The sequence below is a fragment of the Poeciliopsis prolifica genome, unplaced genomic scaffold (genome assembly GCF_027474105.1).
Source record: "Poeciliopsis prolifica strain line A6 unplaced genomic scaffold, Auburn_PproV2 SCAFFOLD078, whole genome shotgun sequence".
In the NCBI taxonomy this organism is placed as follows: Eukaryota; Metazoa; Chordata; class Actinopteri; order Cyprinodontiformes; family Poeciliidae; genus Poeciliopsis; species Poeciliopsis prolifica.
Window position 1 is genome coordinate 1,568,922 of NW_026562453.1, and position 17,546 is coordinate 1,586,467.

Here is a 17,546-nt window from a genome sequence, read left to right on the forward strand (position 1 = left end):
GGTAAAACTAGAAAAACTGAAATTTGTGGCACACAATTTGGCAAAGTTTATATCAAAGCATGGCCTAGTTAAAGTCCAGAACTAAACCCGATTTAGTTTTTTTAATGCATCATTTTCAGCTTGTCCAATAAAACATATTGAAGTTTGTGGGAAAAGCTAAGCGTTTGTGAAGACGTCGACCAACCCATCCCTGAACTAGAACAGAACCGCTCCATGTCCCACTGGATTCAGCCCCTGTGGACCGGACCGAACCGAACCGGACCGGAGCGCCGTGACGGGTGCCAACACTTTTACAGACTTCAGACGTAATCAAAGCTGCAGGCTGAATAAATAAACACTGGAACATCTGAAGCTAGAATATAGATTTCTATGTTTGTGTTTTTCTTCCTGCTTGCTTCCAAACATGATAAATTATTGATTAATTGATCATCTGATTGGACCCCGGCGAGGGCGGGAGGGACGTTTAACCAAAACAAATGTTTCATTAAAAAAAAAAAAGTTCTTCTTCACGCATGCCCTGCGTCTTTATTTCAGATAGCAGTGGGTGTGTTAGCCGTGTGGTGTTAGCGTAGCCACACACTGACTGCAAGCAGGCTCCAGTTCGCTTCCCGTGCCGTCGCTCCCGGGGCGGGAAGCGGCGACACAGTCGGTCTCCGTAGCAACTGCTGGGAGGGGGCGGGGCTTGTTGCAGTAAGGGTGAAGCTGAGTGTTGGGCGGGGTTCATCCTCACCGACAGCAGAGCGCCACCTCAAGCCTCTTCCGGCTCTGGGAAGTTGAGGATCTTGCGGTGGGCTTGGCGCAGGTATTGCTGCTGCTTGAAGTAGACCTTGAACACCCCTTTGATGGCCACGAAGGCGATGCCGCCCTGGGGGAGAGCCAGAAAGCAGGCAGGCTTTAAAGACGGCACTCGACATGTCTTCAGTCAGAGGCTTCTTCAAAGCTGCTGTGTCACGGACTGCTACAGGAGGACCTTCCTGCCCACAGCATCAACAACAACTCTGGAGAATCCTGAATAATTTGACTAACAAAAAGAGATTTGACTTCCCAGAAGGATATCAAACATATTTTTGAATTTGGAAAACTTAAAATTTAACGTTACGATTGCAACTAATGTTAGAGAATGTAAAGGAGACAAGGAAGGAATGAACGAGGCTTCAGAGTTAGCATCAGTAGCCCCATTAGCACCATGTCTGCTGTTAGCATCAGCGGCCCCGTTAGCCGCTGGTGCTAATGGGGCCATCAGACATGATGCTAACAGCGGCACTGTTAGCACCATGTCTGCTGTTAGCATCAGCGGCCCCGTTAGCATCATTTGTGCTGTTAGCATCAGCGGCCCCGTTAGCATCATGTGTGCTGTTAGCACCAGTGGCCCTGTTAGAGTCATGTGTGCTGTTAGCACCAGCGGCCCCATTAGTATCAGCGGCCCCGTTAGCATCATGTGTGCTGTTAGCATCGGCGGCCCCGTTAGAATCATGTGTGCTGTTAGCACCAGTGGCCCTGTTAGAATCATGTGTGCTGTTAGCACCAGCGGCCTCATTAGTATCAGCGGCCCCGTTAGCATCATGTGTGCTGTTAGCATCGGCGGCCCCGTTAGCATCATGTGTGCTGTCAGCATCAACGGCCCCGTTAGCATCATGTGTGCCGTTGGCATCATGTGTGCTGTTAGCATCAGCGGCCCCGTTAGCATCATGTGTGCTGTTAGCACCAGCGGCCCCGTTAGCATCATGTGTGCTGTTAGCATCGGCGGCCCCGTTAGCATCATGTGTGCTGTTAGCATCGGCGGCCCCGTTAGCATCATGTGTGCCGTTAGCATCATGTGTGCTGTTAGCATCAGCGGCCCCGTTAGCATCAGCGGCCCCGTTAGCACCAGCGGCCCCGTTAGCATCAGCGGCCCCGTTAGCATCAGCGGCCCCGTTAGCATCAGCGGCCCCGTTAGCACCCACCAGGATGGTCCTCTGCAGGTTGGAGTTGACGCTGCTGAACATGAGTTTCCCCACGATGGTGGCGATGGTGGGGAAAACCAGAGCGCCGCACAGGATCCGCGTGGCGGAGACGTGGTCGGCCAGAGGGCTGGCCTCGGCCGGGATCCGCGGCACCGGACAGCCGATGCCTGCGGTTCCGACATTTGAGCCGTCAGCGGATAAAAAACAACAACATGGAGGATGTCTGACGTCAGAAACCGAACGACCGACCTGGGAAGATGCTGTTGAAGATCTGCAGCTTGTTGGAGTACTTCCTCCACAGCCGCAGGACGTAGTCCTCCCAGCGGATCATCTTCCCCAGGATCAGCATGACGGGGATGGTGGGCAGGCCGATGAGCAGGAAGAGCGGGTCGGCCCGCTCCATCACGTCCAGGCCCTCCTTGTGGCCCACCACCTGCACATCAAAAAACATTGGAATCATCAAAACAATACAGCTTTACTGAGAAATACCTTGTTTTTAAAGCCGAGGCTTGGCAGTAGCACAGGGAGCCCAAAACAAACAAACAAAGCTTTTCTTTTTTGTTGCTGTTTACGATATGATGGCAAACATCAGACGACGTACCTGCATGACGGTGACGGCGCCGTACGTGACGGCGGTCCAGTAGATGGAGCCCACCATGATACCGGCTGCAGCGAAGGGGCCGGCTTTGGAGATGAGCCGGTCGGCCAGATCCAGAACATAAACGATCGGACCTGATGGAGACAGGAAACAGTTGCCTGGTTACAGGAAATTAGCTTTTTACTTCCGCCCAGAATCATCGGAAACGAGAACCTCCCATTTTTATCAAAGAATCTTCAGTCAGAGGATTCTCCAAACAAACTGACACAGACAGCTGCAGGAAATCTGTGATCAGATGGATCTTCTCCACCTCGGTTCACACAAATCGGCTTTTATTTATTAAACTTAATTAAATGTAGCAAACGAAAGAAAGTGATATAAATCCTGTTCTTATTACCGAAGCTAAATTTCACCTATGAAAACTGAAAACCACAGAAAACATGCAAATCTTACAAAGGAGTATTTTGGTAGATAAAATAGTACATTTTCACAATAAAACTTCAAATTTTAATAAACTTGGAACTTTCTGTTTCAAATGTTGAAAATGTTTTGACTTTTCAAACTCAGAAAATTCCAGAAGTTGAAAATTTGAAATGTTTTCTAGAAAATTTCCGAGACTCAATTTCTGAGTTTTTTTTTTTTGGTGGAAATTTATCAACTTTTACAATGACCGTAATAGCCCTGAAATTACAATTAATATTTATTTTTTTTTAGTGAAATTAGGCTACTTTATTTGCCTGATTTTAGGATCTTTTTATTTTATTTGACCTTTGACTACTGTTGACACAACAAAACGTTTGGACACTTTGTGGACGTTTTATTGCTTCTATGATTAAAAATAACAAACTTGATGCAACGATCAACTGAAAGTCGATCCTTTTTTTAATTGCGTGACAATTAAAAAAAAAAAAAAAAAGTTTCTCTGCTGCTGCATCTTCCTCCCATCTGGCATTTCAAGCGACTCCGGGGAAATCATGCAATATTTACAGGAAGCCAACCTGATTTCCTCACTCATCCACAAGCTATTAATAACCGGCCGGCTGCAGAGGCAACGCGCCGCAGGGGGCGACTGCGCACTTTCTAAGGTCTGCAGATACTTTACAGCTCAAGACCAACTCAAGATATTTTCACTCAAGTAAAAGTGAACAGCAGCCGTCCAGGGAATCACTCAAGAGTAAAAAATATTGCAGTTTTCTGGCTGATTGCTGATCTTTAAAAATGCAGATTTTGGCCGACACTGAAATTGAATTAATGGTTTAATATTTTAAAGTTACGTTAATTGACAGACCGAAATATAAAGTGGGAACTTTGGACAAAAATGACAATAATTACAGATAAAGAAGGTTTTACTTTAATCTTAAATGCAAAATGTATCTTTATTTTTTAGCTTGATTGCTGCTCTGAATATGTTGCTCTTCCAGAAATTGACCTTATATGACTGTATCCTCCAGTTAATGTTGACCTCAGTTAATGATTAATCATTTACTGATCGATTAATTGTTTAAGCCATTATTGTTTGTTGTCTTTTTAGAGACTATTGTTGGTGGATGTGTGGTTCTTTCAGCAGCTCACCTGTGCTACTGTACTGCGTATCTAAACCCCCAGCTCCCCTAACGTACCATGAGACGCTTCAGTAAAAGAAACTTTTGACACCAATTCGTCCCTGAAGCGCAGGCTTTAACTGGGACAAAACTGAACACAAACAACATGTGCAGTCAGGTGAAAACTGGCCACAAAGAACTGAAACAAAAAGGGTTTACACCGACGTCAAAGTTATAGTTTGCATCGTCATTTCTGAAGACGTTTCCGTCTTAAATCACCTGCCAGCTTGCTTCAGGACATGCAGGATATTTGTACAGGTGTTGTCCCAATAAAGCCACTTTCCATCAGTTGTTTGCACAATTTAGTGACAGCAGCTTTCACTTTGTGAATCTGCGGCTTTTTACGCAGACCTCATTAAACTTCATCACTTTGTGGCTTCTTAAACTCACAACTTTATAGCAGTTATTGATGAAACCGCCGCCTGGACCGGCGCCAGGCTTTTGATCCCCGGCAGACTGCACCTGTGTTTGCTGACCGGACTCACCTCCCAGAGCCTGACTCTTTCACTTTGCTCCTGCCAAAGCGCTGCACCGTTACGGCCAGAGGGAACTGGGTCACCGCTAATGACCGCTGACAGGACGGAGAAAGGAGCAATTCATTTTAGCCACTGGGAGCAGATTCTATAATTAAGATAATTAAGCATGAGGGAGGGAAGAAGGAGTGCAGCTACAGTTTAAAGGTGGACCGAAGCGTTGGCAGCCTCTCTTCCTGGAGGTTTGTTTACTCCGAGTGTGAGCAAAGACGGCGCAGCAAGGACACACCGTCCTCAGAGCGTGTGAAAGGCTGGAAGTGGTGAGAGGAGAAACCCAGCAGGACTCAGCGACCCGCTTGGAGGTTTTTCTACCTGCAGTGAACATGTAATCGAACTCTGACCCCAACTCTGGTTCACCTAAAAACGGTTTGGTAGAAGTGAACGCTGGCGCAGTTTGAATTAATGTGTGAACGCAAACTGCTAAAAATGCAGGAAGTGACCAACAGCGCAGGGCATTATGGGTAAATACAATCAAAAGAAACGGGCTAGCCTAGCGCTAGCAGGAGAAATGACTTTTAGTCTTTTACCAGAGACGAAAGAAAAATCGTACAGCCGCTAAAATCTGACGCTACTCCATTTGTTTGAAGAAGGAAGTTGTGTTCAATGTCTCCTTCAGAAGTTTGCCATTTCCTCCAGTGATTCTTTGTGCAGCGCCTCCACAGGCGAGGAGGGGAACAGGTTTTCAATAAGTTTGGTTCATTGGACACAGTTCAACGTGAAAGATAACAAAGCCAGTTGGAAATGTAATAAATATTACAACTTTGAGCCCCTAGCAAACTGAGTCTACTGGACTACAAAGCAGGGCATTCTGGGTAAATACAAGCTAAACAAACACAAGTCTAATGCTAGAAGCAGAAATGGATTTAAGTCTGTTACCAAAACAAAAGAGAAATCCTACACTAATCTCCTGCAGGTTATTTCCCAAGAGTAGATTAGTAGGTGCTACTTAGCAAAAACAAAACAAAAAACAACAATTTTTTGATTGTTATGTATTATGATTGAGAATCAATAGAAAACAACCCAGTTGAGTTTAAACTAAAATCGATCCTCTGGCTGTAAGCCTCCATTTAGTTACAGTTTTCAATGTTTTATTTACCAGGAAGAGTAAAAATGATGCAATCGTCTGAACATTTTCCAGTAACCTAATCAGGCAGCTTGGTAGTAAAATATCCTCTCTGATGTTCGAGTCACTTGAAAAGGTTGGCAGTGGTTTCACAAACTCATCAGAAGAGTCGATCCACTCATCCGGTCAGAGCGGGGCCCGGTTCTGATGAGGTGTTCCGACCCAGTTTCACTCCCAGACAGACCCAACGCCTCCCTCGCCACCTCTGCTTCACACTGAACGGATTCGGAAAAGTTTCGCAGTGGTGAACTCATCCAGAACTTTTGGCCAATCGCTTCTCCTTTTGATTCTGATTATTTGATGCTGCAATGGAGAGAATTTATTTATCTTTGCAATTTATTCATTTATTGTTTCCAGATCAAAATGGTTCTGGGTTGGATGTTTGTGCACAGAATTAAAATACCAACGACACATTATTCTGAATATGGCGATAAATTAGGGATGAACGATTCACTTTTTCCCATATTGAAAAAGATTCTAGAGGACGCATCACTGATGATGTGACCAATCCATAAGAACAGATCTATTCAGTCTAGTTCTAGGCTTTGTGCCTCATATTCAGATTTCACTTTCTGACCATTTTAGTTTTATGTTTTGACAGTTGGCTGTTTTACGTTTCTAAAGTTTTGATCAACCTTGTGAAGTTATTGGTGTATTTCAGAGAGCTTGACTGGTACAGAGTTAGCAAATATATTTGTAACTAAGTAATTTATGTCAATTCAAAACAAACCTTCGTTTGACTTGTTAAATGTTTTCACTGCTGACGGTTTTAATGTGTTTACAATAAACTCCGGTTTGTTTATCTTGGAGGTAATCGCACTAAACTGGGACCAAACCAGCAAAACCAAAGTTGGTGTTTAATGGGAACCAACATATTTTTCTGAATCACTGTTTGCTGTGATGGATTTGTAATGATATGAACAGCCTCTTTCAGTTTAATGGCTGAGTGCTAAGGCTGAAAAACTCTTCACATTATGAGAGTCATCAGTCAATATCAATAATTATTGATTAGGGTTTTTTTTGTTGGTTTTTCACATCTGAAGTATTGCCACACTATTGGCAGTTTTACTCTTATTCACAGTTTTTATTTTGAAGCATTTATGAGGCAAAACCTTAAAGTGCTGCTGCGCCAGCGACTCAGCAGGTTGTTGCTAGGTAACCAAAGAATGATTGAGTTGCTAGGTAACCAAAGAATGATTGAGTTGCTAGGTAACCAAAGAATGATTGAGTTGCTAGGTAACCAAAGAATGAGTTAATTGATTCCATCAACCTCAGTTGGCCTGAAAAAACGGTTGCGCGACTAAAGTCGCTGCTTTGCCTACATCTCCCAGAATGCTGTGCGGTTCTGGCTCGGAGTTCAGGGAATATTCTACGAGATGTTTGATCGATTGATATCGATCAGATTGTTTCACCCCACATTTCCTCTTTTTGCATTTTGAAGCTCGATTTAGAACCTTCTCAAAGTAAAAATGCAAATTCTTGCCATTTCTCAGTTTACCTTAAGTCCGTAATCTAAAAAGGACTTAAGGTAAATTGTTTATTTCAGTTAAACACTTTAACTGAAACATTTATCTCTGCACTGAGTGGCAGCAACGCCCTGGTCGCTATAAATATGGACGAACCTGTTTACCAGCTGGGCCCAACACTCCCCGGGCTTAACATTGTTTTAGTCTGGCTTCAGTTTCAGATTGCAGCCTCCGCTACCAACGTGCTGCTCCAAAGGCGTTGCCAAACCTACAACCAGCTGCAACGGGTTCTTAAGCCAACAAAAACCACCCAAAAACCCGGTGAGTTTTGGACCTGTTTGCTGTTCGGCTCTTTAGGGAATTACACAAGTTTAACAAGCCGGGATTAACTGGTTAAGTTGGTCAGAACATTTGACAAGTAGGCAGAGAGGTTGAGCGACTGGACGAATTTAATAGATCGCTGGTTTTCTTTTTATGAATTACTCTCTTAATTACGGTAATAACAATGACTGATTGAAACCAAAAGATGCAGTTCATGGAAAAAACAACTAATCCCATTTCTAATGGTGCACACAAAGTCCTTCCAGCTGCAAGCGAAGCTTTTATTTTCCCCAGAGCCTCAAAGTGCAGCAGCGGTTTATTTACTTAAACTTAGAACAATTTTCTATGTTCAGAAAACATTATGCATAATAATGCATATTAAATAATGCTTCTACAATGTATAGAAGATCAAACAACAAATAAAATGGACAATCAGTAGTTCTAAAAATGCTGTATATGTAAAATATGACTTAAAGATGGTTTAAGCATCTTTTACTGGAGGAATTACATCCGTCGATTCTGAAAGTGTTCAATTTATTTTCACATATTTTTCCATCTATACAAACTTCGGCTTATTAATTGGACCAATTGGACAATTTATCATATTAATCTTTCTAATTTTGTGAATTAGGGTTGCATCTATTTTTATTTTAGTCCTATTGATATTTCTAAAAATTTATTTAACCATTTAAATATATTTTATATATTAGAAATACTTCTAAATTATTGATTTTCTAAGCAAGAAAATAAACATTTTATTGCAACATAGCACTGCCTTAGTGAATGCTTAACGATTTGTAGCAGAAGATGCATCTGCAGATAAAGAAATCCTTCTAAACATCAGAGATTTGCCTAAATTTCCCAGATTAGATAATTTATCGCCCAGTAAAATTTGGCCTACGTTCACCCAGATGTTTTAAAAACCCAATGATTAGATTTAAGGATCTCTTTGAAAAGAAAACAGCAAAGCCTCACTCCATGTTTGCTTTTGAGGGAATAACATTATAACATTTCTGTAAAATCCTCAGGAAGTAGAATGGGTGTGTATTTTTGTGTTGAATCATGCAGCCGCCACATTCCCGCCCATTAAAGTAGACAAAGCTTTACACCAGGAGTGTCCAACTCCTGTCCTTATCGGTCTGTCTGCAGCAAGTTTCATTCCTGTTTCAACATTTCTGACTCAAACAGTTGGATAACGTCTTCAACATGTCGTCTCGTCCTGCACATGTCTGTTGATGAATCATGAATCAGGTGTGTCAAACCTAAACACTCCAATGTTTTTTCCTCGTCTGCTCACCTAGTTTTGGGAAGACGATGAGGTATTCTGCGTTGCACTGCGGACAGGCGACCCTCGCCGTGCTGTTGCCTCGCTGCTTCTCGTCCACCCAGCGCTGCAGGCAGGCCTGGTGGACCCACTTTGTTGAGCCCCGGCACCGGCACGGCCGCACCCACTCCGCCGTGCGGTCGTCCTCATCTGTGGCGAAGCACACCCAGCAGCTCCTGAGGCGACAAGCACACATGTTCACAGTACAGCTGAATCGATTAATCGCAAATAATCCATTTATTTGGATAATCGTCAACTAATCAACCAGAAATTAAGTCAAAATTTCACATAAAATATGTACATTTTTAAGTTAAAATGAGAAAAAAACATTTGTCTGTAAACTGTTCTAAGCAGAACTCCTCAAGTGGCAGCTATAGCTTAATTACTTCAAATTATGCTACAAAAGTACACAATTAATCGATTTGTTTGAATTTCAACAACTCATTTTGTAATAAACTAATTATCAACTGCAGTGTAAAGACTCAAAAAAGGCATTTTGTTTAAAGAAACTAAACCAGAATTGTACAAAACTACATCCATATCCATTTATACGATGTAAGCTAACATTTTGTAAAGACATTCTGTACTGATGAGTATTTAATACACACAGTGATATGAACAATACAGAACAGGCAGTATTACCAATAAATAAATATAAACACACCATGTTGATTTAATCTGACTCAGGTAGTTTTTGCTACACTGTGTTTCATAACTGATTATGCATTTTTAAATGTAAAATTATTATAAAGAGAAAAGTTGATTTAATAATTTTTTTGTATTTTAAATAAAACCTGTTATATTCTGTTTCAGAAACTCTTGCTAAATGTATTTATTGCTCCACATATATGAATTTTACAGAACAAAATGAGTTCATTCACATCCAGTTACATCTAATCAAACAGTCTGATTTAGATTAAAACCCAACTCCAAGCAAGACAAGTAAAAAAAGATAGATTTGTTAAAAACCGTCCAAGAAAATCAGACGATTGGTTTTCCTTTAATGGCCAAAATGAGAGGCATTAATTAGATGATGATTGTCCAATATGTCGATGGGATGAGCTCAGATTACTGCGCAGAGACGAATACTGATGAAGGTTGAAGAAGGGAAGCTGAAAACGGTTTTAGACGAATGTCCTGACAACCAAACCAAACCAACTGCTATTGATTCAAAAAGCATTCTTCCTGTAACCCAGTTGCAGAGAACGACATTAGAAACAGCCTTGAAATGCAATCCTCTAAAACAAGTGGTCGATATGTAGCTTATAAAATCTAAAAACTAAAACGGGTTTGCTCTTCAAACAAGACAATCAAACGACTCATTTTTACAACACCAATCCAGTCAACCAGAACTAATTTATTGACTTTTATTAAATGTTCAAAATAATAATTGTCGATTAATGGTTTATTAGATTAAAATGAGTTCCAGTCGACAACATCCGCTAGCTAGATCTTTCTTTGGTGTTGTCATTAGGCTGCCATCCAACAGAGGGCGCCACTGCTGGTTCTGAAGTGGAGCCAGTTGATTCAGAAATAAAGATGGCGGAGAGATCCCAGAACCAGAGGGATCTCTCCCTCTGTTTGATCTCTCCCTCATAAACGCTTTTTATGCAGTTTTGTTTTGAAATATAAACACGCAACAAGCTCATAAAAGTTTCACCAATTTTTTGTTTTTTTTTTAATTCAGCATATTATAAAACACTTATTTTAATGGAAAGAAAAACTCTTTCCTTTTTTATAATAATGTTTTTTTGTCCTAATTGGAATAATAAACTGAACTTGATGCAATTTTTGATAATTAAGATTAATTGGCAATAAATGAATGACTTGATAAAGTAACTAATGTATCAAATATGGGATTCAGACATTTAAAATTGACCTTACCTTTTTGATTTCTTTATATTACCTACAGTGTAACATCAATAAGAAAAATTATGATATAAAAAAGGAAACAAGTTTTGAAATAAAATGGAAAATGAAATAATGTTAAATCAATACTGTCAAAATGATAAATATTCATTAATGTTACACTGTATAATCAAATAAACTGGAAATATTTAATTATGGGATGCAACATTTGGCACATTAATTGCTTTATCAAGTCATGCAATTATTTCTACATTTATTCACAATTTTGGCAGGCTCTGTTTTCCATACAAAATACTTGGCTATAGTTACATAAGCTATTTGGTGAAAATTATAAGCTAAGTGAGTAGATTATATGCGATTGTTTTCCTTAATTTGTGTTTGAACCATTAAACAAAATGAACAAATAAATAAATGTCATTACCTTGACAGTCCTAAAAACAAAGAAACTAAATGTGGAGGACAAAAAGTAACAAGTTTGCTTTAAATCTGATATGAGAAAAAAAAATATGGTGGATTGAAACATTTTCCTCACACCTATGTGTGAAACGCTGCACTGCGAAGGAAGCTGGCTGCCTGTGGCTGGTTCTGATAAGAACCTTTGGGCCTTATGTTTGACAGCGATAGAGGCTTGGTACATAACCGTAGCAGCAACCGGACCTGGCATACATCTCACAGCTATCTGCTCCACAAACAGCGTCAGGGTTACACACAGCAGCACGTAGCTGGGGCACATTTCACAAAACCCGCATGTCTGTCCTTTATTTGGGAAATGGCTTCAAAGTTCAAAGATCAATATTGACAAAAAATGCAGTGTCAAACGCTTCCCTGTACACACACAAGCACACACACACTCACTGCAAATGTTATCAGCTGTTGGTCTTTGTCTAGGAGGAAGCAGGACTGAAATGTTGCAGCATCTCCTCACCGCCATGTAAACTCTCTTCACCCGATTAGCTGTCCTAAATGTTCATATTTAGCCTGATAAATTAAAATGTTTATCAGGCAATAGGATATGATAAACTATTTCATCTCACTGACACAGATTGCATGTGTTGCAGATCTTGACCCGAATCCAAAACAAGCTAACTGTAACATATAAACATATTAACAAAATGAAACCTGGAGATGTAGGTTTTATTCATTTGGTGCAGTGCACCACAGCAAAGTAAAAAAAATAATGCAGAAAAACTGCTGGCCAACCACTCGTATTCTTTTTTTCCTCGCTGACTGTGTCGGCTACGCTACACACAGAACCGTTGCCATGGCAACTGGCTGATGCTCCCAAAAAACACTCAAACATTTTCCACACGAAGAAAAGAACAGTCAGTCCGTTACAGTTTTATGTTTTTAAGACTTTATTTTAAGATGATTAATAAGTGATTGTGTTGTGGTGGATTAGCTGCCGCTGCTATTAGCTAAGCTAACAACGGCGGTAGTTCAGCCAACGTAAATATCTGCCGTACTGATGATCTGTCAGAGTTGCTGTTTTGGTTGCCTTTTCTATTTTGGAACTAAACTGAACACACCAAAATCCACAGCACATCTACATGTTAAGATTTTCAAAGTCAAGCTAGCATAACTGAACTACTTTCTTCAAAATGGTCTCAAAATTATAACATTATCGTTTATCGCAATAATTTCTAGGAAAATTTGTTATTGTGACATTTGTAATACATTGTATTACATTTTTTCCCAAAAAGCCAGACTTTCTTGTGTTTATGTGATAAGAAAACCTTAACCCATAATCTGGAGCCTGTGTGAAGAATTTAAATCAGAGGAAAAAAAAACACTTAATAGATAGTGCAAGTAGTCACAGTGTGATTTGGAAAGCTTTGGGGTGTGAAAAATGTGATTTGTCTACTGGAGGTTTATAAATAGAGAGGACATTACATTAACCTTCTCCAATTCAATGCACCAGTGCTAAAAATGCTACATACTTTTCATGCGTACATAAAAGCTACGTTTTTCCAAGACAATGTTTCAATTCCACTGCCAGGAACCAAATATGAACAATTTACAAGAAAGTACATTTCTTTTAAGATAGTTTGGCAATACTATAAATGCAAAAAAGCATTATGGTTCTCAAAATATAAAACTTTCTTAGGCTAAATTTTCTCTCTGTTGGGCAGTAAAGGATATTACCAATCTCTTCTAAAATTTAAAAATAAATTTAAGGTCATAACATTGGACAGGTGTAACCGCTGAATGTGAGAAATTGGATGCAGTTATGAGACAGTTTTACTTTCTAAATGCAGTTTCTCTTCTGCGCCACCTCCATGTTTGTTGTTTTTTTGATGTGAGATATGTACGGACTTAACCTCAACGTTTCTTCCTGTTTAAAAGAAAATGCTTTAAGGAAGTCCATACTTCAAATAAATTCTACTGTGGCAGCATAATAAGAGCTTTTTGTTTAAGTGCTGGACCAACAGAAACACGTTTGATTTACCTGAAGATTGGATAAATTAATCAAACTATCTTCAGGTTAAAGTTTCCAAGCCAATGTGTTTGAAAAATCACATTTTGTACATGAGTACATCCTTAATTACCCAAGATTCTATGAAAAATAAAGTTGATTTCAAGATATAAATATTCATGTTTATAAGGCAGAAAAGGAAAATCTCCATGATGAAAATATCAGATTTTGTAATGAGTGTGACCTTTCAGGTGAGTAAGGAACCCAACAAGAGTTAATAAACATTTATTCTTCCAGTACAGTCATTAAACAATGTTTGTTTAATGGCTGTTAAAGTGTTGGAAGTCCAGCAACATTTTTCTGATAATTGGATAAGAGCTTTTAACACATTGCAAGCCTAGCGTCTAATAATGCTACAGCGGTTTTCATTTTTAACCCAAACACATTTTATTTGCAACATTTAAAAGTTAATTCAATATTTTTTAGATGAAAGACATTAATACACAACCTTTAAACTGTTTACTAACATGTCTAGAGTAGGGATGATATATTTTCTAGTACAATAGTACCACAAAATACCAGCTATACAAACTTTTTATTACTATTTTTAGGTAACTGACTATAACTGGGGCAGCAGTTATAGCCCTACAAAAACAAACTACTCTTGAAAAACATACACATTTGTAATATACCTCTTTAGGATGCCAGTTACACAAAGAAGTGTGATTTGTATGACCAGAATGCACATAGTAACAATATTTAATGACATTTTCAAATTAATTGAAACAATTTAACAACTAGTAAAGAAAATAATTAGAGGTTTTTAAGAATCACCAATTGGAATTTATTGTGACAACAATAATCATGATGCATCCTAGGATAAAGAACCTGGAGTGTAAGCTACTATTTTGAAGAGGTTTTAGTTTGTGTCCCGTTTTAAACCAACATGCTCACGTAACAATGAATTAAAGCGGTTCAGAATTAGCCATCCATATTGGACGCCTCTGCATAACGTCAGGTGTTACGGGGTCATCGGCCAGGTGGCATCAATCAGATCATTGTCAGAAGCAGATAGGTCAGGCTCACCAGAGGCTCCAAAAACATGTTAAAATACACCAAAAGGCAACGCAAAATCTACATTTCTGACTTAAGTGAACAAATCCTCGAATATCTAATGAATACACCCTGTATTGTTGACAAAAACGCTTTCATGTAAGTGAACTACGTAGCTGCCATTAGCTTATTTGCTAAAACTTCAGCTCACCTGTCCAAATTCTGCTGTGCGACCACCGGACCAGGTTCCGCCATTGTTGTGGGGCGACACTGTCTTATTGAAAGCGAAGAATAAGAGGCGAAAGAAGAAGAATAATTTTAAAAAAGTCCCACACCTGATAATCTGCTGAAGGAGGATTTAAAACAAAAAAAAATTACTAGCTAACAAATTAGCTAACTAGCCCCACAGAGGCCGTTTTGTTGACACGGACCGTCGGCTGCAGACGTGCCACGTATTTGGAGTAAAACTACGCCCCGACGGCCATGATTATCAAAATAGCATTTATCTCCTCCCGGTGGTTATTTAAAGAGAAAATACACTTTAAATCTGCTATGGCCTCGTTTCCTCTGACCGTTTGACTCCATTGACTGGCCGTGGCTACGTCATCAAAACAAGAACCACGCCGTCAGCGCAACTTCCGGTAAACATGGGAAATGTAGTTTTAAAACCTCTACACTTACTATATTATATTACATTATATTATATTATATTATATTATATTATATTATATTATATTGATAAAATAAGAACATTTTTCAGCCATTTAAATTCAGTTCAATTTAAAAATACTTTCTTTTTTTTGTTTTGTTTTATCACCAAAGGGAAATCTAATGGAACTCATTTTACCTTTAGTGGCGATTGTTTGTTAAACCAAATATCCAATAAAAAGTTTCATCAGCCACTATGAGGCGCAGAGGTCAAGATTCCTGACATAGGCGAAAGAAGTTTAAGGTCCAAATTTGTTGATTGTCTTGGTTGCTTTTATTTTCCTTTTATGCAAGCAATTACAATTATCCAACTTTTCTTTGTTCTCCTGACCTCTCTTGCATTGGTAAAAACCATAGGCCCCAAACCCAAATGCCTGCTGGTCCTACATTTATAGAACGTAGACTGACCCACCTTACTTCCTGTCTGGCTTACAAATAATAAAAAATAGGAAAAAATAAGAAAATGAAACAAAAAATAAAATAAATTATTAACCTGCAAATAAGGCAAAAAAATAGAAGTTTAAGATTAAAATGGATAAAGAAATAAAGAATAAATAGCTCCAACATTACCCAAATATTTTCAAATATCATCGAGGCAGCAAAGATACCCAGCAGTCAGTGTTTTGATGAATCTAAAGAGGCTTCTGACTGAAGATTGTCCTGGTTGACATCATCAGTTGTTGGTAAACAATGCTAACCTTCCTCATTTGTTTTCGCTGCTCCTCTTTAAAGCTTTTTAAAGTATTCATTTAATTTCTGTTACAGTGAAGAGTTTTCAGAAAATATAGAGGCAAATCATGTACATATGCTTATAAGTGATGTACAATTTATTTTATTGGTATAACTAATGGCTTGTTATTTGTTATTTTTAGGTAACTGTACAGCTATCACTGTGTCACACCAACCATAGTCTCACAAACACAATTAATGGTCTTGAAAAAGATTCTCATTTGAAACATTTATTGGTATTTACTGATTTTTTTGTTAAGCAAACAGTGGATAAGATAATAAAATTATCAATCCCAACTGTAAGGGCAGTTTTAAACATTGTTAATTAGAAATTATCATGGCAACAGTAAATCAAAATTCTCGTTGTGATACGAAATGTATCATGTGATAAACAAAACACTAAATAAATAGTGAATCTAAAACTTTTAGTAAGTTTACCTGTGAATTATTTCACTTCATTTTCATTTATGTTTTGATTGATAACAGATTTTTTAAAACAAAAATAGTAATAATGGCAATCATATTTAACAACCGAGCACACAGCATACTTATAATTGCCAAAGTACATAATATAAATTATTCTTAATCTGTGCCATATACAAATAAAATAAAATAAAGCATATGTTTTTATTCATGCAATAAAACTTTATCTTGGACAACAGAAATTAAGGCTGCTTCGCAGAATTGGGTCGTAACGAGTTACATTTACTGGAGTAACTTTTTTTTTATTTAAATGTACTTATTTCTACGTTTACCCTAGTAAGTAATTTCATTATGAAGTATCTCTACTCTTACTTTAGCAAAGTGTCTCTATTTTTCACCCATTGCATGAAAAAACAAGTTAAAGTTTCATAAGATTTTTGTTTTGAAAGAAAAATCTTTTGCCTAATTAAATTTTTTGTTTCTTATAGAAATTATTGTTAAAATTTAAGTTTGATTCATCTGATGATGTAATTTTTAATTGATCATTTGATCAGTTAAATACTTGAGTAGACGTTTCCTTATTTGAGTACTTGGACGGCTTCGTCTTACTTTAAGTTTCCAGCAGCTTTGGAGCGACCGCACCGAGATAAAACTCCAACTCCCACAAGCCCTTTCGGCCATCACCCATGCGCCGCAGTCAATCAGCTGTTGAGGCAACTGCTGACCACCTCGGCTCAAGCGTAGCTCGTTTGTCATATCCCAACCCAGGCGAGGCAAACAGAAATATCTATTCACAGTCTGAAAAAGGTGAAGGATAAAAGGTAATGATTTCCGCTTCACTTCGAGCAGAGGCGCAGCGGGTGTGCATGTCGTTCTGCCGTGTGCAGCGGGACACAGATGGAGCCGATGTTCGTGGGGAAGTGAGCTTCATGACATGCACATATATCTATATATAGATATAGAAAGATAGATATGCACGCCGGGATATCTCGGCCAACGCGACAGAAATCAGGAGTCGGGTTGGTGGTCAGAGTGTTTTATGGGGCTGCGTGGACTGAGCCACAGTGGGCTGCAGATTGTGGTTCTTTCATGACCTTGGAAGCGGTTCTGTTGGAGGAAAAACACGGATTATAACCGGTGGGGAGTTTGGATCTCACACCACTGCGATTATATTTAAAGTCCGACTCATATCAGTGGTTATTATGCTGAATGGCGGGTCTGTGTCACGCCAGCTTTATAGTGTTATTATTATTATTATTATTATTATTATTATTATTATTCAGAGGCCACAGCTTCGCTCTTCAGCGTCTCTATCAGTATGTTTATCTGTTCATGTTTAACCTCTGATGAAACTTGGTATTTTTATGTTTAGCAATAACCAAACGCTTTCTGTTCATTTTTCAGTTAATTTCTAAAGAACATAGTTTTTCTGCAATGTGTTG

The 17,546-nt window shown here is 39.0% G+C and overlaps 2 protein-coding genes across 5 annotated transcripts in view; one reads left to right on the top strand and one right to left on the bottom strand.

Moving 5' to 3' along the window:
- Positions 1-499: 499 nt before the first annotated feature.
- Positions 500-14,841, bottom strand: marchf5 (membrane-associated ring finger (C3HC4) 5). The gene is made up of 7 exons (XM_055021747.1): positions 14,676-14,841; positions 14,456-14,514; positions 8,883-9,085; positions 2,545-2,675; positions 2,193-2,376; positions 1,944-2,110; positions 500-865 (listed from the first exon to the last, which is right to left on the bottom strand). Exons 2-7 carry the CDS (start codon positions 14,497-14,499, stop codon positions 749-751), a joined length of 846 nt encoding a protein of 281 aa, XP_054877722.1. The 5' UTR covers positions 14,500-14,514; positions 14,676-14,841; the 3' UTR covers positions 500-748.
- Positions 14,842-16,743: 1,902 nt separating this feature from the next.
- The window catches only part of cpeb3 (cytoplasmic polyadenylation element binding protein 3), a 44,651-nt gene continuing 43,848 nt past the window's right edge, over positions 16,744-17,546 (top strand). For 3 of the 4 annotated variants that reach the window (XM_055021740.1, XM_055021743.1, XM_055021744.1), the window contains exon 1: positions 16,744-16,925. The gene's annotated coding sequence lies outside the window, so the exon portion shown is untranslated. Of the gene's footprint in view, positions 16,926-17,059; positions 17,242-17,546 lie in introns of those variants that run through there. The other variant, XM_055021742.1, reaches the window with a different exon arrangement.

Coding starts and splice junctions, on each gene's coding strand:
- marchf5 (XM_055021747.1), bottom strand. CDS start 14,499: ATGGCGGAACCTGGTCCGGTGGTCGCACAGCAGAATTTGGACAG. Junction 2,377..2,544: donor GCGCCGTCACCGTCATGCAG/GTACGTCGTCTG, acceptor TTTGATGTGCAG/GTGGTGGGCCACAAGGAGGG. Junction 866..1,943: donor ACCTGCAGAGGACCATCCTG/GTGGGTGCTAAC, acceptor GCTCTCCCCCAG/GGCGGCATCGCCTTCGTGGC.